Source organism: Pezoporus wallicus, unplaced genomic scaffold (genome assembly GCF_028554395.1).
Source record: "Pezoporus wallicus isolate ANWC-B61680 ecotype Strahan unplaced genomic scaffold, APGP_CSIRO_Pwel_v1 contig_7910, whole genome shotgun sequence".
Lineage (NCBI taxonomy): Eukaryota > Metazoa > Chordata > Aves > Psittaciformes > Psittacidae > Pezoporus > Pezoporus wallicus.
The window spans coordinates 610146-631201 of record NW_026641702.1 but is presented as its reverse complement, the minus strand read 5'-3'; the positions used below and the strand labels follow the sequence as shown (position 1 = coordinate 631201).

The 21056-nt window shown below is 37.1% G+C and overlaps 1 protein-coding gene across 4 annotated transcripts in view; it reads left to right on the top strand.

The window, feature by feature from the left end:
- Nucleotides 1-21056, top strand: part of TDRD9 (tudor domain containing 9) — a 73364-nt gene that overhangs the window by 42854 nt on the left and 9454 nt on the right. For 3 of the 4 annotated variants that reach the window (XR_008974306.1, XM_057425003.1, XM_057425001.1), the window contains exons 12-27: nt 532-589; nt 1177-1281; nt 3289-3386; nt 3732-3863; nt 4308-4470; nt 4554-4617; nt 5272-5335; nt 7854-7898; nt 8360-8413; nt 8923-9039; nt 10013-10120; nt 12707-12807; nt 13569-13742; nt 15003-15114; nt 16519-16731; nt 19144-19233. Coding sequence is in view for 3 of the 4 variants with exons in the window: in XM_057425003.1 (XP_057280986.1) it covers nt 532-589; nt 1177-1281; nt 3289-3386; nt 3732-3863; nt 4308-4470; nt 4554-4617; nt 5272-5335; nt 7854-7898; nt 8360-8413; nt 8923-9039; nt 10013-10120; nt 12707-12807; nt 13569-13742; nt 15003-15114; nt 16519-16731; nt 19144-19233 (1698 nt within the window). In the remaining variant the exon portion in view is untranslated. The remainder of the gene's footprint in view (nt 1-531; nt 590-1176; nt 1282-3288; nt 3387-3731; nt 3864-4307; nt 4471-4553; nt 4618-5271; nt 5336-7853; nt 7899-8359; nt 8414-8922; nt 9040-10012; nt 10121-12706; nt 12808-13568; nt 13743-15002; nt 15115-16518; nt 16732-19143; nt 19234-21056) is intronic. The other variant, XM_057425002.1, reaches the window with a different exon arrangement.

Genomic DNA, 21056 nt, shown 5'->3' with positions numbered 1-21056 from the left:
CTTTTCTTACCAAGCTGTTACTTTAACTGGCACTTAGACCTTAAGAGAAGTGCGAGAATAACAGCAAACTATCCTTAAATTATTGTGTGAAACTGGTTTTACCCTTAAGCAAGTTTGTGCTTATTGATTCTTGCACCTCAATGGTAGCAGTATGCTGCTAGTGGTACTGCATAGCAAAGTTGTCTCCCGGTAAGGGGGTCTCCTACCTGCTTTTTACTCTGCATTATGGCTAGTGTCTTGGCTTTCTTTATCACTGATGCTTTGTTATGCAAAAGCATAAGGAAATACTTCTGTTCTGCTTCTTTATGTATGCTATATTACTTTATTATGCTTCTCTGATCTTAGGACAAGAAAATACAAAAATACACATTTTCTTGTTTTGTATTACCTTTTTTTTAAATGTGCAGAGCAGAAATACTGTATTGCCATTACGTTTGTATTTCTTCATAGCAAGTTAGATTTTTCATATAGAAATATTAATGTAGTTTTTTCTTTATGCATTCATTGCTCATTGTTTGCTTCAAAATTCAGATTATTCTGTGTACAAACATAGCTGAGAGCTCTGTAACAGTTCCTGATGTTAAGTATGGTAAGTCATATAAATCTTGTAATTGTGTATGTGCTGTAGTGTTTTCCTTACTTGCAGTAGCCTAAATCTCCACAACAGTTTACCGTTTTACAAACCATTGCTGTTGGACTTCTACTTTGACGGTTGTTGAATTCTTTCTTTCACAACAGAGAACAGGTTTGAATGTGAATATATGATCAAATAGAGCTACCAAGTGGGGTGCTGGTTTCAGTATTTTTTGGAGGAGAGAAAAAAAAATATTGTAAATGCAGTAACAAGCAGAATCAAACCCTATGTCACAAGTACCTTAAGTTTTTTCTTCACATTCTGGCTATCTTTTGAAATAATTGCATCAGATGTTCTGATATAGAACAGATTGCCTTTTTATGTTGTCATCTGCAGTAACTGTTTATGTTAAAGTCTATTTGCAGTTCTGTCAGTATTCGGTGTTCTAGGTCCGGTTCTTTATAAATGTAGTGCTCCCTTTACTGGTTTTCAAATAACTGAAAATTTCCTTTTCTGATAACACAAAATCAGCCAGTATTTTTTTCCACTGCCATGAGGATAAATTGTTTCATAATAATAATAGATTTTTTTCTTTATTGCAGTGATAGATTTCTGCTTAACTAGAACTTTGGTTTGTGATGAGGAAACTAATTACCAGAGTTTGAGACTTTGCTGGGCATCTAAAACAAACTGTAATCAAAGAAAAGGTAAGGGGGAAATAGGTAATGGAAAGGAATTTTAAAAGCTAACCTTCATGGAGAATATTATGTTGCTTTTCATTTTATTAACAGTAAAAGCGTGGATTATTTTTGTCTTGAGTAATTTACACAAACATAATTCCTTACCATGTCAGGTAAGATAATGTGATCAAACAATTGTGCCTGAATGTTTTATTTTGTTCAAGTATTTTTTCCATAGGATTTTTTTGTGTTTTATTAAAAAATACTAAAATTCATGGACCTGAGATTTTATGAGGATTCTCTGTTATGTAATAGTATTTCTATCGTGGTCAGTTTTCTTAAAAGGGGGAGATAAGTACTGCTAGGTATTTACTAACTACTTGAGTTTCAGCAGTAAAAGAAACTTCATGTCTTTATCACTCTTAAATTGGTTGAAATAACCACAGCAGTGTGCAGACCAGTGGTGGTGTAAGGTTAAATAAGATTTCATATTGTCTCGTCTAGTAAGACAGTACTCTTAAATATTAAAATCCTTTCAGTTTAAAGGAGTACTAAATAAATTAATAACGGTGATATCTTTAAGTTTAAAAATGTCTGTGTTTTTAAATGAGGTGCCACCAAAGCTGCTCTGTCACTTTCCCTCCTCAACTGGGCAGGGGAAAGTGTAACAAAAAGCTCATGGGTTGAGATAAGGACAGGCAGATTACACAGCAATTACCATCATGGGCAAAATAGACTTGGAGAAATTAATTTCACTTATTACTGAACAAATCAAAGTAGGGTAATGAGAAATAAAAACAAATCTTAAAACCCCTTCCCCCCCCCACTCGTCCCTTCTTCCCAGGCTCAGTTTCACTCCTGATCTCTCTGCCTCTTTCACCTCAGAAGCACAGGGGAACTGGGAATGGGGATTTCAGTCAGTTCATCATGTTTCTCTGCTGCTCCTTCGTCCTCAGGGGGAGGACTTCTCACCCACACACACTTACCCTGCTCTGTCATGAGGTCCCTGTCACAGGAGAATGTTCTCCATGAACATCTTCAGTGTGGACCCTTCCCACAGGCTGCAGTTCTTCATGAACTGCTCCAGAGTGGGGTCCTTCCCGTTGGGTACAATCCTTGAGGAACAGATTGCTCCAGTATGGGTCCTCTGTGGGGTCACCAGTCCTGAAGCAAACCTGCTGTAGCATGGGCTCCTCTCTCTCCAGTGCCACAGGCCCTGCAGGAGCGTGCTCCAGCACGGGCTTCCATGAGGTCACAGCTTCCTTTGAGCATCCGTCTGCTCTGGTGTGAGGGTCTTCCACAGACTGCAGGTGGATATCTGCTCCACCATGGACCTCCGTGGGCTGCAGGGGGACAGCCTGCCCCACCATGCTCTGCACCGTGGCCTGCACGGGAGGCTCTCTTCTGGTGCCTGTAGCATCTCCTCCCTTCCTTCCTCACTGGCCTTGATATCTGCAGAATTGTTTCTCTGCCATATCACTCTCTTCAACAGCACAACAGTGTTTTTTCCCCTTAACTATGTTGCTATCCCACAGGTGCTACCACCATTACTAATGGGCTTGGCTTGGCCAGCAGCAGGTCCATCTTGGAGCGCTGGTGTTGGCTTTGGTTTGAGGACATGCTAAAGCTTGCATTGGCATATTTATCTATATTAAATTTAGATTTAAGAACTTGCCTATTCATGGTTTTGAGGAAGTATATTTTAGTGCAGGATTTGTCATGCCTTTTCAATTGAGAAAGACAGATACTGTTTTGAGGGCAGTTATGTGGAAGAGGTATTTGAGTGAAGTACTTTAACTCTTTAATTAGTTACTGCTGCTGTGAAAACAAAATTACTTTATCTGATTGTTATGTGGGAAAAGGTAAAGAGATGCCTCCACTGGGGCTGTCTGCTGCAAGAGAGCAAAATGCTGGTCAGCTTGCAGTGTCAGCTGTTGCGCGCTGCTCAGCTGCCCAGAAGGCTTGTAGGGGATGGGTTTTAAACAGCCTGAACCTCAGGCAGTTTAAATGGGTGATTTGTTCTTTTATGTGAAGGTCGTGCTGGACGTGTTTCCAAAGGGTATTGTTATAGGCTTATATGCAAGAACTTCTGGACAGACTCCATTCCAGAGCAGTCAGTACCTGAGATACTGGTAAGACTTTTGGGAAACATCAAGATATTTTTCAGTGGCTTGGGAGGGGGGGGGTGTTTGGTTGGTTTTGTTTTGTTGGTTGTTTTTTTTAAAGTTGATAATTGACAAAGACCATTCCACATAGCTTCCTTTGTAGAAGGAGATACCTTACAGGAGTAAAATGACTGTGGATTAGAATAAGTAATCTGTTCAAAAGTAAAATATCCTTAGTAACACAAAATTTAAATTTTTTTTATTCTTTTTATTTATTTTTTTACTAAATTGTGAACTTATTTTTCTTAGAAGACACTTGTCACGCTTTCCGGGGGGGGGGGGGGAGTAACATTAACATTGTTTGTCCTTCAGCGTTGTCCATTGGGAACTACAGTCTTAAAAATAAAAAAGCTTGATATGGGGGGACCAAAAGCCTTGCTGGCAACAGCTCTGTCTCCGCCCAGTGTAGATGACATTGAACGTACCATACTTCAGCTGAAAGAGGTAGGCGTTCTTTTAATGTTGTTAAAATTGAGGTAATAAAAGTGTACTGTAGAAGAGTTTTTTCTTGGTATGTGAGGTAGTAGTAGCCTTAATTGTAACCTGAAGTAAGAGCTGTGTCTAAAGAATCTTTTCTCACATTTTACTTCGTTTACTGTACTTTTCAGCATTATTTCTGCAGTTAGTTCATTGAAACAGGATTCACCGAACTTTCTCTTTTCTGAAGTGCATGAGAAGTTATATTTGCATCATTTGTAGCTTGCTTTTATATCCAGTATGTGTAGTAGAAACTTGGTTTTAAAAATGTTAGGCTTTTAAAATTAAGGTCTTCAACTTAATTAGAGTTTTGATATTGATTGATGTTGCTTGCTTCTTGTCTTTTCTTACAAGCTGGTCTTAGATTTGCTTTATTAGCTTTTACAAGTGAATAAATTTTAATTTCTCTAGCTGGGAGCGCTTACGAATTGTGTGCAAACAGAAGACGACCCACATGATGGTGAGCTGACTTTCTTAGGAAGGGTATTGGCACAATTGCCAGTGGATCTGCATCTTGGAAAACTGATAGTCCTTGGGCATGCCTTTGGGTGCTTAGAAGAATGCATTATTATAGGTAAATGAAATAAGAACATGTGAGAACATTTCTCTAAAAACAAGTGATTTGCAGATTTTCATTTTGATTTGGTTTTGTTGTAGCTGCAGCACTGTCTTTGCGGAACTTTTTTACATCACCTTTACAACAGCAAGTTGATGGATACAGGTATTACCTTAGATGCTTTACAATTTCCAGCCTACATCTGGGGGCAGAAGCTGAAGTTGAACACTAAATACAGTTTTTTATGTCATGAGTCTAATTTTCTGTCAAAAGTGCCAGCAGTGTAGAAAGAAGCTTTCCCAGGCAGCTGAGATATTGAAATCTGTTTGTATGTGAACTAATTATTATCATAGAGGTAACTTATTCTTTTCTGAGTACAAGTTATGATTTTTGAGTTTTGTCTTTCTGATGTATGTGGCGGGCGGTGTCTATTAAAATGGAGAGAAGGGTTAAATAACAAGTATTTTCTTTTTTCTTTTTCTCTTTCTTTTTTTCTTCTGAATTTTTAAATTGTCCTGCCTACAGAATTTACTTTCAAAAAGGAGATGTGAATAAGGACAAATAATTACAGTAAATGTATTGACCCTGTTTTTGAAGTCCTAGAAGTTGTTACCAGTTTTAGCATCCTGAGCTATGTGTCAAATACATTCAGTATTTGAAAAAAAAATTGTTGGACGAGGCCTTGGGTGATACAGTTTAGTGTGAGATGTCCCTGCCCATGGCAGGGGAATTGGGACTAGGTGATCTTAAGGTCCTTTCCAACCCTAACTATTCTATGATTCTGTGATTGTTGATGATTCTTTTTGTTTGTATTGCCAGGAACAAACTGTTTTTTGCTGGGAATAGTAAGAGTGACTGCATTGCAATTGTGAATGCTTTTAAGGTAAGTCTTTTTTCTTAAACTTCACATTAATCCTAGCTACTTAGTGATACTTTTTGAAGGATGTATCATACTATATAACAGTTGATTTATCACTTATTATAAGAACTAAATATAAAATGCTGGAGACATGATGATATTGGTAGCTCCCTTTTAACCAAGGACAGTTTGGACTAGTAAATTCTAGTACAGAATGCGTTTACTGTCTTTTCTCCAGGCTTCATGGCTTTGACTTTGTAGTATTTTATTCTGTTGAAAGGGGATTTTCCTGTACACTTGGCTGCTTCATAGGCTGATAGCATGGACAGAGGTCAATCTCTGCATGTACCAGCAGAGCTGGTAGAGCAAGAGAAAGCCTTCTGACAGAGGAGCTTACTGTTCAGCATCCAGTGCTTTACATTATGCATGGTCTGATGTTTCTGTAATCTTTTGGACACTCCAAAATCTTCAGCTGCAGGTTTAATTTACTCCGTTTTGTTTATGTTGGACTTTTCTAACTTTGAAAACTAACTTGTTTTTCTGTACTCTGGTGCTATAATTTTATGAAGCACGGACATGGGCACCTATGCCACATATACGTGCTGATTCTGAGGCTCCAGCATAATCTTTTCTGAATTCACCTTATCCTGTTGTATGCTGTATTTCCTTGTGTCCTGTTAATCTGAAGGTGGTATTTCTCTAAAGCAGTATGGTGTCTTAAAGAATAAGCACAAATATTCAAACAGAAGTTTCCTGTGCAGTGTCTGTGTGAGTGATGTGAAAGCTTTGGTTTTAATGGCTGGATATCACAAAAGAACAGAGAAATAACATGTTTTTCAAACTTTCCAGTTCAGATTAGATTTCTTCCCGAGTAAGCAGAAGTTCTGTGAATCATTAGCACGTATTTTTTGAGCCCTTGCTTGCAAAAGGTTTTAGTGAATATAAAAAAGTTCAAAAGCTTTAGCAGTATAAAGAGGAGAATCTGGGGAAGTAAAGACTAATCAGCCTGATTTAAGAGATAGGATTTTAAATAGAGTTTTTAAAAGAAAAAATAATGTCAAATAAGTGGTATTTATTTTTCTGACACAAGGCTTGGGTATGGAAGTGATGGATGTCAAAAGCATTATTTAAAATCAGGACATCAGATAGCCTCAGTAAAGGTAGGCAAATGAAGTCTGGCTGCTCAACTACGCTGATGGTGTCCACAGTAAGCTGGAGGTGGCTTGCTATTAAACTAGGAGAAATGGATTCTGCAGGCATCTCTCATAGATTTGCTGCCTAATAATGAAATTATTTTCAGTGATATTCTAAGCACATTAATTTTTCTTCCAGACCTGTTTTCTGGAAGGCATTCACATCAGAACTGTGTCTAAATCAGACAGTTCACTTTTCTCCCAAAACAAGGAGAAAATAAAAGGTTCTGGAAGTAGCCTGCCTTATTACAGTATCAAATCAAAGTATCCAGTTTGTTCTGCTTATGCGTATTTGGATGGGCTTTAATGCTTAGTCCATCTCCTCTCAGAAAACCAGGTGGATAGGCTGTTTCGTGTTGCTGTGTTACTGAGTGACTACTGTACTTCTTCCATATCAAAACAGAGCTTACTCCTGTAACGACTTGGAATGTAACATGCTTGGTCTCCTTTTGGCATGTGCCTTGATCCAGAATCTCTAAGCTATGTCCAGAAACCCAGTGACACAAATGCTGTATTTCTAATTTAATTGCAGGAACCGATGGTAAGTTTGAGGCAGCATATGTAATTATAGTTCATGCAATAGTGCTTAAACTCCTTTTTGGTCTATGGGTGCAGCATTGCATGCCATAACCTGTAAGCTGACTTGAAGGCAGAACAGTTATCTTCCTATAGCAATTCTTATTCTTTAGCATGTTGTGTTACATTTATAATCCTATCACACTTTCAGCCCTGCAGTAATGCATTCTTAGGATTACATTTCGCAGCCACGCTCCTTTGTGCGCTCACATATGAGCAAAGGAAGACCCAGAGTTCTCACCCACCCTCAAAAAATAGAGTAAGATTATTCATAAGAGTGAGAAGTATTTATATCTGCTTAGGAACCAACCAGGCAAGCATTATATTAGACTAAAATAATTAAATAAATAAGGTTGGAAAGGACCTTAGAAGGTCTGTAGTCTAGTCTTTTGCTCAGAGCAGATTCAAGCCATGAGGTCAGTCAAGGTTACTCAGGGTTTTATAGACAAGATCCTCAAAAACCTGATCTAAGCTGGCCGTGCTGTGTGGGGTGTTCCAACAATTTATCTGAAAAAGTCTCCTCCAACCTGAATCGCTGTGATTCAGCTTTCCTTATACTACTATGCATAAATATTTGTAATCTGTGTTATCCTAAGGGCCAACTGGTTTTTAAATCTGTGTTAATCTCTGTTTTTTAAATTGGTGTTCAAAAAATTCTCTTTGGTATAGGTACAGAAAAACCTTCATGATTTTGAATGTCATGTTGATATTTGTAATAATTATTACTAAAGCACTGCAGTTTATGCCTGAATACTACACCATTTCTTTTCCAGGCATGGCAGGCATGCAGTCAAAAAGGGGAGCTGAGACATCCCAAGGTTAGTTAAACTTTACTTCTTTTCTGTTAAAGGTTAGTGACTGCGTTATAATGAGTAGCCATGATGGCCAGAAAATAAGTGATAAAGTTATATTTCCAGAGGAAGTTCTGTTTCTTTGGAATAAGTGTCCATCTTGAAGTAGACTCTGTAGTAGCAGCATAGAGGAGTTGGACTTGTGGATTTATGTGAAAAATTTAGATTGCCCACAGCTGCAATGGTGGTACCCGAAGTATAGTTTATTAGTCAAACATATAATTAACTTTATATTTTCATAGATTTCATAACACTTGATTGATATGGATGAAAGAAAGCTGTGAAGTGAAATGAAATCAAATTCTTCCATTGCTATATATAACTGTTGTTTGTGACTACACAGGAGAATATGGAGGAAAGCTTACTAGCAGTAGAAAAAACAAATTTCTGACAGTTTTTACATTTGCATTTTTCATGTTCTTTTCTAGAAAGAGCTTGAGTGGGGTCAATCAAACTGTATTCATATCAAGAAGGTCCGGGAGGTGAGATGAAATAGATATGTCATTCTTACCTGCTAAGTCATTGTTATCTGCTAAATATGGATGCAGCATGCGTGGTCACAACTACAGTTGAGTGTAGAAGTCCAGGCTATTCTTAGTATGTTTTTTTACCTCCTAAGATACAAACCCAAAAGTTCTTAGCATGTTTTTTTTACCTCCTAAGATACAAACCCAAAAGTATTTCAATGTAGAATCAGTTTACCATCTTGTCAAAGGTTTTCAGTTCTTTTTCTAACTTTGTTCTATATCATATATGTGTAATATACTCTGTGACTACAAAATTCAGCTTTTAAAGAGATGTCAAGAAAACTGAGTCACAGTTCTGAAATTACTATCTAAAGTAGAGATGCTAAGCAGTATATTAGGTAAAATGCGTATTAGTCACCTAGAAGGGAAAGGGAATTTGATCAGTTTAGACATTTACTAACATTTTATTTTAATTTGTGAATGGTTTTGGTATGTTAATATGTAACTTAGTGTACAAATTTTAGGTGGCACAGTTATTTCACAACTTGAAAGAGCGAGTCAGTGCATTTAACATGCATGTTAATGCTCAACCATCTGCTGTGGATCAGGAATGTTTATACAAACAACGCTTCATTTTGCAGGTAATGCTTTATTGGCTGTTCAGGGGAGAGCCATTATTTACAAAATCTGTAACTGGATTTTTATGTGCTAGTACTGATGAACTTGTGTTACGCTTATGTTTCAAAAGTCTCTGTAGATTTTGCTATTGCAGGTAAGAAAGTACTTCATTTGACAACCTAGGTGGACGGCTAGTATTACTTTCACTGGTTTAGAATTCATGCTGAATTGGAACTCTGGTTGTCCCTCCACTTTTAACAGTTCATCAAAACAAAACCAAGTCATACTGAGATAAATTAAACTGCTTATTTAGGCTAATATTTGTTGAAGTCATAAAAAGACTCTAAAGAAGGATGTTTTGTGTGGGAAATCTAAGAACTATCAGATCTGAAAATTACATTTTCACTTATTTTGAGTGCTCTGTTTGAACCACCACTGGCTTGGTTAGTGGGGGGAGAAGGGGAGGGATTAGATGTCTTTCAGCTGTTGTAACTTTGTCAAATTTTCAATTACATTTCTTGTCTCATTTGGGCTGATGTAATAGTGACTTTATTTTCAGACCTGTTTATCATTTCAGTGACAATTGGTTTAACTGTAGAAGCAGTGAACTTTTCAGAGCTGAATTGTTAAGTATTCTAAGATGTATCATGAAAACTGAACCATTTTCATGTGGCTGATTTTTCATGAATTTATTTAAAATTGAGGCTCTTCTTGAAATCAGGGCTAACAATTACAATTTTCATTGAGCAAGTTTGCATACAAAAATATTAACATTATGCAAGATTGTTGCAGAACTTGAACTGTTTTCATGAAAAGTATGGTTTTAAGGATTTGCATGAATTAATGTTTAGTCTGCAATTATAGTAATTTCTGGAAAGAGACAGAAAAAAAAAATCATACAAAGATCTGCTGGTATCTCTTTATGCTGTTAGTTATCTCTTTACAAGAAACTGAATGTAATCTGCTGCATTTTCCAAAATATTATCTTGATGTCAGGTTGTGATAGCTGGTGCTTTCTATCCAAACTACTTTACTTTTGGGAAATGTAATGAAGAATGTGCTGTGAGAGACCTTGCTGGCAAAGATCCAAAAACGACTGTAATGGTACGTTAAGAAGGTGAATGACGTAAGTAGTAGAAATGTGAAGTGTTTCGGTGGTGGTTTCAAGTCTTGCTCTGTCTTGGGCAAAAACATAATTATCTACTGTGATCCTCACTTTGTAAGTTGTCTTCTCTCCCATCTCCATTTCTTTCAATATAATAAACATTGTGTGGGTGGGCAATTTTAGAAGAATTCCTACTGAGAACTGCCTCTCTGCATTTGATTGCTAGGCTTGTGCAGGCAAACAAATTTCATAAAATTAATACAAGATTTGAACTAATAAAAGATATATTGGCTGTCATGCCAATATCTGCACACAAACACACTTATTTATGTCTTTAAAATTTTTAACATATCATTTAAGTATAGTGAAACAAAATATCTGGCTATATTCAGTCTTGTGGAATGAGGACAAGATCAGTTTTGCCATAGCAACATTGGTTAAGATTAAAGTGTTAGATATAAGGAGCTATTTACTTTTAATGCACATAACTCTTTAACAAGCAGTTGATAGGAGGCGATATCTTGAAGATGGAAAAAGTAGCTGTTGTGTCTTCATCAGTGGAAATGATCTTGGGCACAAGTGCTGGAAGTTCCTCAAGCTCTCAGTTTGAGAGATTCTTCTTGTAGCCATACGATTCTCCTCATAGTGTGCACCAAAGATATAAAAGGCAGTTACTCCTCCTATTCTGTTCTCTCTAAATCTTCTTTCCTTGAGATTGTTTGTTTCTGCAATTTGACCTAGACTGTGGTTTTGGCCAGCAACTGATCTTAGTACTCTGACTTAAAGGCACATGAAGTTTTTCCAAAAAGGTATCCATTCTTTCCTGTCTAAGATGGTAACAACGAAAGAGAAGAACAGGCAGTTCTGTAGCCTCTGAAAAATAATTCAAAGTCCAGAATCTTGAACTTGCTAGTTAGGAGTTCTGTGATTCTGTATTAAAGCAAGATTTCCTGTGAGAGATGACTGAGTAAGAAGAAGATAGAGAAATGGATATCTGGCTACAGTCACATATTAATAGCTGTGAAACTACAGCCTTCGTTTGCTTTTAATTGCTCATGCACTTATGTTGGCTCTCTGCCTCCTGAATGAGACAGGTGTTAGAGAAAGCTTTTCTGTTGATTTGTAGCGTTAGTTTCCAAGTTAGTTTAGCTCATGGAATTTGTAAAATGCACAACTGTCTTGTTGCCTTGGTAATACATGTTAAAGTCATAATCCATTATACTTAACTATATACCACCTATAGAATTCAGTGTACTTAACACTACACAATCCAATATATTTAACTAAAATGTTACTCTTAGCAGAATGCCTTTGAAAAGGTGTTGCAACTCGACTAACTTCATCGGTATGTAGTTGGTTTAGGGTTAAAATCCAAGAATAGCAGAATCTTTTAATAATTCAGTTTGGAAGAGACCTCATGAAGTTAGCTAGCTGTCTAGTGATATGGTCAAAGCAGAATTAACAGTGAGTTCAGACCATGTTGCTTAGGCCTTCATCCACTTGTGTTTGGAAGAAGCTCTGAGGATGGGGATTCTGCAACTTCCTGTGGGTCCCCACTTACCAGTTCCCTGAATAAACCAAACTGTACTTCCTAGACTTCAGGATGTGGATTCTGTTACTTGCCTCCTCATTCCCAAGATCTTTAGCTCCCTTCTTTCCTGGTTGCTGTGGCCCATGCTACTGTTGCTGATGATTTCTGTAAGAAATTCTGCATTGTTCACCAATAGCAGATCCAGAAGAGCCCTGTTTGGCTTATGACCAAGAAGCATAAGAAGCTATACCCTTCAGAAATCTAGGAGCTTGTGTCCTGCCCTTCTAGCAGGTTATCAGGGTACTTATTCTCTTTCCCTAAGATGCAAGGTCCATGATCTGGAGACCTGTGCATGTTGTCTAAAGATTATCTGCTTCATCCTGACTGATGTCTGCTACAAATTCCTACCTCAGTGTTACCCTTACTGACCTCTTCTCTTATCCTGACCCACAAGGCATTGCTTACATTGCTCCACGTAAGACCATCTTATATTTGAGCTGCTCCTCCACACAGGGGGAAGACCAGGAGGTTGCTCTTTTGACTGTCATCCCTAAGCTTCTAACCACCCTTAAGTGTTCTCCAGTTGGATGAGCTGTCCCACCCTATGTCAGTAATTCAGTATGGGGTAGTTACGTCAGGACATGCAGGGCTATAGCTCCTCCTGTTTCCCAGGCTATGCCTAGGTTCTAGTTCCCAGTGGTGGACAAGGGAGCATAGCATTCCATTGCTTTTCTGTTACAAGCAAAAAGGGCTATACTAGACAACTTCTAGGAAAAATTATCAAAGAAATATAAGGAGCTACGCATGAAGCTGCTTCATTTATAGTTAAAACATTCATCCACTGGCAGTTAGGGCAGCTTTAGCAGCAAAACTCCAATATTATTTTCTGTTGCGATCTCCCAGATTTAATGTAGTATATAGCAGTTTTTGAATTTGGGACTTAGATTGTACATCACTATCACAGTTTAAGTGAAGGTCAAAGCTAATTATTTAGGTGAATTTAGTGCTTTAAAATATCTGAATATATCCAAATTTAATTACTTTTTCTTAACAGCTGAGGAATATTCCTCCCTATGGATATCTATACCATAAACAGTTGCAGTCACTGTTTAGACAGTGTGGGCAGGTAAAATCTATTGCCTATGATGGATCAAAGTAAGTATAAGATACTTTAAGTATCCCACCTTTTTCATGTTCTCAGTTATGAATCTAGTAATCACTTTTTTTTTCAGTGGTGCACTGACAAAATGAGTTTATTTTTCTCTCTTAAGAATCTGTAGTTTAATGCATTGGCTACAGTAAGAAAGGTGGGTTTGAAGTTTGAGATACATTAATTGGAATAACATTAAGTAAACTAGCTGATTTAGAGACTGCCTTCCGGTTTGTCTCTTCTGTGGTCTAAGAGTGGACCTTAACTGCAGCTGATCAGTCTGTATTTCTAACTTGTATACTGAATTTAGCTTGTTTGTACAGTCAGATGGCTTTGCACAAATGCATGCGACTAGCTCTTCTAGCTAATCATCTCACTAACTTTGGACTGCAACTGTTCAAAGCTGAAGTCACGCAATCCTCCTTAGGCCTTTTCCAGTCTTTCCTTACTCACATATATTTCCATATCCTTTCTATTTCTATTAAATATGCTTAGTAAATTTGGTATGGGCTTGTGAGAATGTTAGAAAGATTTTCTTATAACCATCATGATAACTAATGTATTAAGATTCATAAGAACAACAGGCAAAGCTTTTGAAGAACCTACTTTTTACTGTTCACTGACCTGCTGAGATAAAGATAGGGAGAGGAAATGACAGCTTTTCTGGGATTTTTGTTGTGTTTTCATTCCTCATCGAGTACTAATTGCAACTTTACTTGGTGGGGCTTTTGTTTTGCTTTGTTGTGTTTTGCGTTTTTTTGAATAGGGCTTTTGTGGAGTTCTCCCGTAACCCAATGGAGGGCTTTAAGATTCTTCCCGCAGTATACCTGTCAGTCAAGATGTCACAGCTGAAAAGTCCTCTTTCACTGAATGCTTATCATCTAAATGATATTGAAAAGCAATTGCAAGGAGTCACAGCTCTGAGTGTGGAATCTCTAAGGTAATTGTATAGCATATGGAAAAACACGTTTCTTTGTGTTGAAATGAGATTTGCTGGAATCAATGGGGATTTCCATGGAAGTGTCACCAAGGAAGACATGTTAGGTTCAAAAAGCATGTGTGTAAACTTTGCATAAGCAGCATGTTTTTGTAGGACTAGAAATAACATACTTGTCTTGCATGTTTCTTTATAGTTAAAGGGGGTTTACTGTTGAAGAGAACACCAAGTATAGGCTTTTTCTTTGTTTTAAAGTTTTTAGTGCATTTGCCCTTGGTATATAGAAAGATGGATGTACACATTAATTTTTCTTCATGCTATAGACAATGTGGGGATTGTTAGAGCCAAAGCAAATAAGGAGTGGCATTTAGTGACATAAAAGTGAGGGAGGAGGAGTATAACAACAGAAACTGGGGAGAAGTGTAATAGCGTAAGGTGGGGAGGCATAATAGAAAATACTAATGAGGAATGCAGTGTAGTGAGTCTTTCTGGCCCACACCTACTTTTGTTAAAAATTCTGGTATGTGGGTTTCATTGTTGCTATATGCTGTCTGTGATTCTGAGCTTCAGGTCATACAAGCCACTTGTTAAAATAGTAATCTGCCTAGCTTCTGCTTGGCCTGGAGGCATTTTAGTATTTTCAAGAAATCTAACTAAAATAGGAAGGCCAGAATGAACTGGAAATGTTAAAGTGCAGGTGAATACTTCAGCAGCAGTTGACTGTATTTAGTGTTGAATAAAATATTTTAGCAGTTTGACTGTGCCCAAAACAGCACTTAAAATCTTTGTGGAAATTAATTCTTGAGGGACTTGTGAAGTCTCCTAGACTAAAAGGCTAGTTTTGGAGTTCTTAACTTCTGTCAAGTAAAAGGAATATGATATATATAAAAAAAAAATATGAATTTATCTTTGTGCTGGTTTTTTGTACTGTTTTTTAAAAAATTAAGCTTAGGGGGCATGCCATAGCAAAATGCCTCACTATTTAACCTTAATTCTTTGAATTCCTAACAAATGGATGGCACAGTTGTGTCTTGGTCTGTATCTTCCTTTGCTTTAATATAATGGCATTCAGTTACTCTGTAGTATTTTGGTTCTGCATGGTCATTTTGCATTCTAATAGAATTCATATGTTACTGACTAAAAGTTGTTAAGTACATAAATGTGGCCTAGGGACACCTTGGGAAGTAAATGAAAGCAAAAGAATAGGACTCCTGAGGTTTTGCTTGTGAAGTATTTAGCATCATTATTCCATTAACTTTTTAGAGTAAATGTGGACTGTCAAAAGCAGAGTGTGGAGCCTGTGGAAATTTCATTTGGTGCTTTACAACAGTTAAAGATGATCCCAAATCGTCTTCTGTCCATCAAGATAACAGAGGTAGGAATGTTCTACATCTGAAGTAAGGAATATCTAATAATCATTACCATAGTTAACTTTGAGGAGATTAAATTTGAGGAGATTAATATCTGATAATCTTTAATGAAAAGAATGGGTGCTAATAATGTTTTTAGCATAGAGGTAACCTTAGGACACATGGGGAATATTCTTCGTCTGCTTTTCAGTAGTTCTTTGTTAAACAGTGCTCATACATCACACATAAATTTCAAACATTGGAATTTACTTGCGCTTGACAAAATTTGTGAGATTTACTGGCAGTAAATGTTAGCTGGAAGTAGGCATAAATGTAAAGAAAATTGATGGGAAGGGGGAAATATTTGTTTCCATTGTAGAAATGAGAATCAGTAGGTATTTGGGCCGTTTACCTGGTTGTTATTAACTGGCAGTTTTAATGAGAAACTGTAGATGTGAGAACTGAGATGAGTTAATGGTACTGCATGCTTATTCGGGAAAAATGTTGCCTGCGAAAAAAGGTAGTGTGTTAGGAGAAAATTGTGTGCGTATATAATATGTCTGGATTCTGAAGCTGAGAAGTTTTACATCTTGTGTTAACTATCTTCCCAACAAATAGAGTAATACAAGCAGTGTATATGCTGCTGAAATAAAAACAATGATAAAAACAATCCAAACCACTGAAATTACAGGCTGAAGTATTAAAACAGCTCCTGATACTAGTGGCATGGTTTGCAGGTGCAGAAAAGAGCACTTTCCTCATTTTATTCATGTAAGTGTTGCATCAGAAATGTCTGTGGTTTGGTCAGACATATTCTAACCATATAGCTATTTGTGTTGTGTTTGTTAACACATGAGCTTTAATGGTCATGTGTATTGAAAATAAAGGTTCTTCTTTATCGCAAGCATTTGTTAGAATATCAGAAATGGTATAGAAGTTCAGTAAGCCATTTGTAAAGATGGCTGATTTTATTCAGTTTTATTTCAGTAGTGGTGTGTTCTTTTCAGTGTCCTAAGGGATAGCTGATCATAACAGTAACAATGCTGATTTGCTAATAGATGCAGCTAACTGGTGTTCTTTCACTAATAAGAGAAGTGCACCATATGTGTATCTGGCTAGTAACTGTATACATTGTTTTCTGTGTGTGAATTTCATTTAGAAAAATAGAAGCAATCTTTTCTAAATTTTCTGTACTTTAATAATGTTTATATTGGGGTGTATTTAGAGGAAAAATGTATTGCACATCAGTTAAACATTTTAAATTAACATCTAATTATGAGAGAAATGCTTCACTATTATTGCAGTATGAGAACTGTTGTATGTGCATGTCAGGAGTAGGAGTGCTTTAAAGTATTTTGCTCAGGTGTGTTTTGTATTTGATATAGAATAACAATACAAAATCTTATATTGTCTATTTTTTGTACTTTCAGATAGTAGAAGTTGGACACTTTTGGGGTTACAGGACAGATGAAAAAAACAGAACTGTACTTCAGGCTCTAACTGATGAAATTAACTACCAGAACCTGATGGATTTGCCAGTGTCTCCACATCCAGAGATGGTTTGTCTGGCACCATTCACTCATCTGGAAGATGGAGGATATTGTAGAGCTCGTATTCTGTATGTTTGTGGAGATTTTGCTGAGGTACAGCAATATGTTATATTAAATTGGTAGCATGTAATTGGGTTAACAATCTTGGAGTTATGCTTTCATTTTTTAAAGCAAGAAAAATGTTCCTGATGAAATTGGAGAGACATCAGTTTGATATATGGACCACTCGATGGATAAAGAACTGGCTGGATGTACGCACATGAAGAGTTGTGGTCAATGGCTCAATGTCCAGCTGAGAACAGTAACAAGGAACAAGTCCAGAGAAGGGCCATGAGAATGATCGGGGACTGGAGCACCTCCCATGTGAAGATAGGCTGAGAGAGTTGAGGCTTTTCAGCCTGGAAAAGAGAAGGCTGCGTGGAGACCTCATAGCAGCCTTCCAGTGTCTGAAGGGGCCTATAAGGATGCTGGGGAGGGACTCATCATTAGGGACTATAGTTATAGAAGAAGGGGTAACAGGTTAAAACTTAAACAGGGGAAGTTTAGATTGGATATAAGGAAGATGTTCTTTCCTGTTAGGGTGGTGAGGCACTGGAATGGGTTGCCCAAGGAAGTTGTGAATATTCCATCCCTGGCAGTGTTCAAGTCCACGTTGGACAGAGCCTTGGGTGACATGGTTTAGTGTGAGGTGTCCCTGGCCATGGCAGGGGGGTTGGAGCTTGATGATCTTGAGGTCCTTTCCAACCCTAACTATTCTATGATTCTATGATTATAACTGTTCCAGTAAACAAATCTGTAGAACTAAAAACTGTAACAAACTGATGTCAGAATAGGTGAATTAGGGTTTTTCAAGAACACAGTAATATTTTAGTATTAAATTGAGAGGCTGTTGTTGATACAGTTGAGCTATCTTGTGTGCTGAAGTGGAGCAAACCAAAATAAAGACTAAAACCTCCAGTAACTTTGAAAACATACTGAGGAATGGCTATGTCAGAGTCCAGTGCTACATTGCTGGCAGCAGCCCCATCACTTCCTCTTTATAAATATATTGAGATCCATCTGGAAGTTTCTTGACCCCGCTGTATTGCTGGTTTTCAGTCATTCATGGCCAGATTGTCTAAGGTTGTTGTTCTGCCAGTGTTTCTCCCCCTGGTCTACACAGGTTTTCTTTTTTAACTTTCCTCTCTCCTCCAGTTACCTATCTATCTTCCTGGACTTTGTTTTGCTAATTGAAGCAAGTTGCACTCTTCTCACATACTACATTGACTTTTTTTTTTCATCTGGTCTCCTTCTCACTCCTCGTTTTTCTTTTGACCTCAGTTTTCTGAAACAGAAATATGCATGCTCCTGTACATACAGTTCTGCCTTTATTTATACAGTGGTGCTAGTATTCCTCTTCCAACTCAGTGTTTCTCCTCTGCATTCAAAAAATATTCCATATGGTACATGCTACATATGCCTTTCCATAGCTTTTTTTGTATGGGCCCCGTCTTGTCATCTTATACTCAGTTCTGTCTTCTTGGTAATATCCAACTAATTAGAATTTATAACTAATAACAAAGTTCATAGCAGAAATTATTAAAAACTCCAAATATGAGCTTGTCCTTCATACCATTTGTTTTTTTCCATTCGTGTTGAATTCTCAGGTCTGCTCAATGTGATCTTTTCTGTATCAATGTTTATATTGCTTAGTTCTCGATCATCAGCAAATTTATTAGAATATTTTGAATTTTTATTCCAATGTCAGTAATGGAAACTTGTGCCACAGCTCCAGATTGATATTCATTTTTCAGGACAATACTTTTTATTTTCAGCACTTAGGGACAGATTTTTATTTATTTATTTATTTATTGCTGTATTGCCCTTTGCATCTCTCATTCCTTCTTTGAATTTCTTGATTTCTTAACATAGCTGGGTGTCACCTCTACAAAGTTAATACTAAAGAGATTGTCATAGATCATGGAATACTTAGGGTTGGAAAGGACCTTAAGATCATCTAGTTCCAACCCCCCTGCCATGGGCAGGGACACTTCACGCTAACCATGTCACCCAAGGGCATCTCTTTGAAGTCATAAAGAACTAGTGAATAACACTGCTAATCTCATCACTTTCTCTTTTGCATTTATGAAGAGGTCCCCAGATCTGTGTTAGCATTTGCTTATCTAAAAGCAGTTATTGGGTAATATCATTCACTGTTTAGAAGTAAGGTTGTACAGATTTAACTGCAGAGAGAGAGAGCCTTTGAGAAATTTGCCTTTTCTAGATTAGCAGATTACTTAAATTACAGTGGATGTTTAAACCAAGGAATCAGATAATAGACATGGTAAGATTTGGTGTATTATTTTTGACATGAGTTCCCTTGCATGTTTTCCGAGCTCTGAATTTGCTTCCATTTAATTTGATAAGACTTGTGTTGTACTGTAATTAAGGTTGTCAGTTTTCTTGCCGCCGAAAGTAACGCTTCTAATGTGGGAACTCTGCATATGCTCTCCATTCTTTTTCCAGGTGTTCTTTGTGGATTATGGCAATAGATCAAAAGTGCCTTTAAAGAAATTAAAAAGGATTCCAAGCTCTCTTCAAGAGCTTCCTTTCCAGGTAGGGGTGATACTATTTGCTGCTGCTTAACAGTTGCATGTCTGGTCTGGGAAACAGAAGTGTACTTCAAATCACAACGCTTTTCAGAATAATAATAAGGTAATACGTATTTTGGTAATGGGAGCACCTACAAATCACCTTCACTAATAAGATAAATGTTTTCCAGGAATGATCATGCACAGAGCAGTAATTCTTGTGTAACTAAATTGCATTGTATTTAATTGTTGCTTTAACACTTGCTGGGGAGGTGAGTGGGAGAGAAGCCTGAACTTGCTGCCTTACTGGATGTAAAAAAATATTGTATTTTTTTATAACTGAATGGTTGAACTAGGCCTTTCTCTGTGGAGACAATATACTGGGATCTCTCTGCCATCTGTAGTCACAGAGAGAGTGGAAGGAAAGAGGAAATAGCTCTAATAGCTGCCTTTTGCTGCTTGTTGCTTTTGGTTATGTTTCTTTCTGTCAGTCAGTTCTATGAGAAATAGAACTGCCTGGAAAGAGAATGTTGTTGTAGTTCTTCTATTATCTGCTTATATGAAAAGCTTGGGAGTAACAGACTGAGCAGTACATCAGCTTAGCTTTAATCCAAAGACGCTCTGAGCAAATGGCAGAAATTTATACAGCCTAGAAAAAAGCCCAGAGAGGAGAAAGTATCCACAACTAGTTTAATCTTTTGTTCTCTGCTTAAACCTAGCTGCTGCCACTACAGTTAAGTGGCAGCATAGCATCTGTCCTTGTCTGCGTGGCGTGAGTCTACTGTACAGTTAATGTGCAAAATATTTTTGCTCTATCAAGGCTTCTGCTCTGCTACACTATTAGTTACAGGACAAATACATAGGAGATGCCTGATTCAAATTTCACAAGGCTACAAGTCTCTGGTTTTGTGCTTCTTTGACATTCTTTGAACTACTGCCTTTACTTGGATCTTTTCAGACAGAACCCTTTTGATAATTAAATAGTGATATATAACATAGACCTGAGGGACTTTATACCTAATTTTTGAGAAAAATAATTCTCTTGAGCTATATTTACAAATCAGGTAACTAGAATTCAAGTGAAATTCAGCTTTTCTGTCCTCATTCAGTGAACTGAAACAAGTGTGTCATAGTAATTTTTTCTGAAGCATTTAATGATGAAAAGATAATGAGCAGAAGTGTAGTTTTATAGTTCTCTAGTTTTCTATATTTTATTTATACCTTCTTAGTACTAGATCTTAGCAGGCCTCATTTTATTTTTTTTAATAATTTATTTTAAAATATAAGTATTCATTTTGGCAGGAAGCATCCTTTTTTTGTGTTTTCTTCAGATGCATTAAAGGGAAGTGTATTTGTGCTTCAGGCCTAATCTTTTAATGACTGGTTTTAATGACTAGCTAGGGAAAAAAAACTGGTTTTGTTGAAAATTCGTTTGAAGACATAATTACAGCTAGTGGTTGGGGGAATGGGTTAAATGTGAGCTTCCTCTTGCCTGCCAGGAACAGAATAGCTGCAGTGGTCTTGCCAAGTTTTCTGTTACTGTAGTTGAAAAGAACTCTGGATTATACAGAGAAGACATCTCTACACCCTAGATTTTAATGTGGATGGTGAATTAATACCAAATTATCTTCTGTTTATACTCTGTTAGCTTTGTTTCATTAGCAACTATGTACAATATTGAAGTCAGATGTAATGTGTAGCTGTGTTGGCAATGATGGAATAGGAATTATGCCAGTAGATTTACAGCAGTCTTAGTAATTAACATAAGCCACTGCAATAATTACGAAGTAATTTATAGTTACTAATTCAAACAGTTTGGGGAAAAAATATTTTTGTGCTGATTTCTAC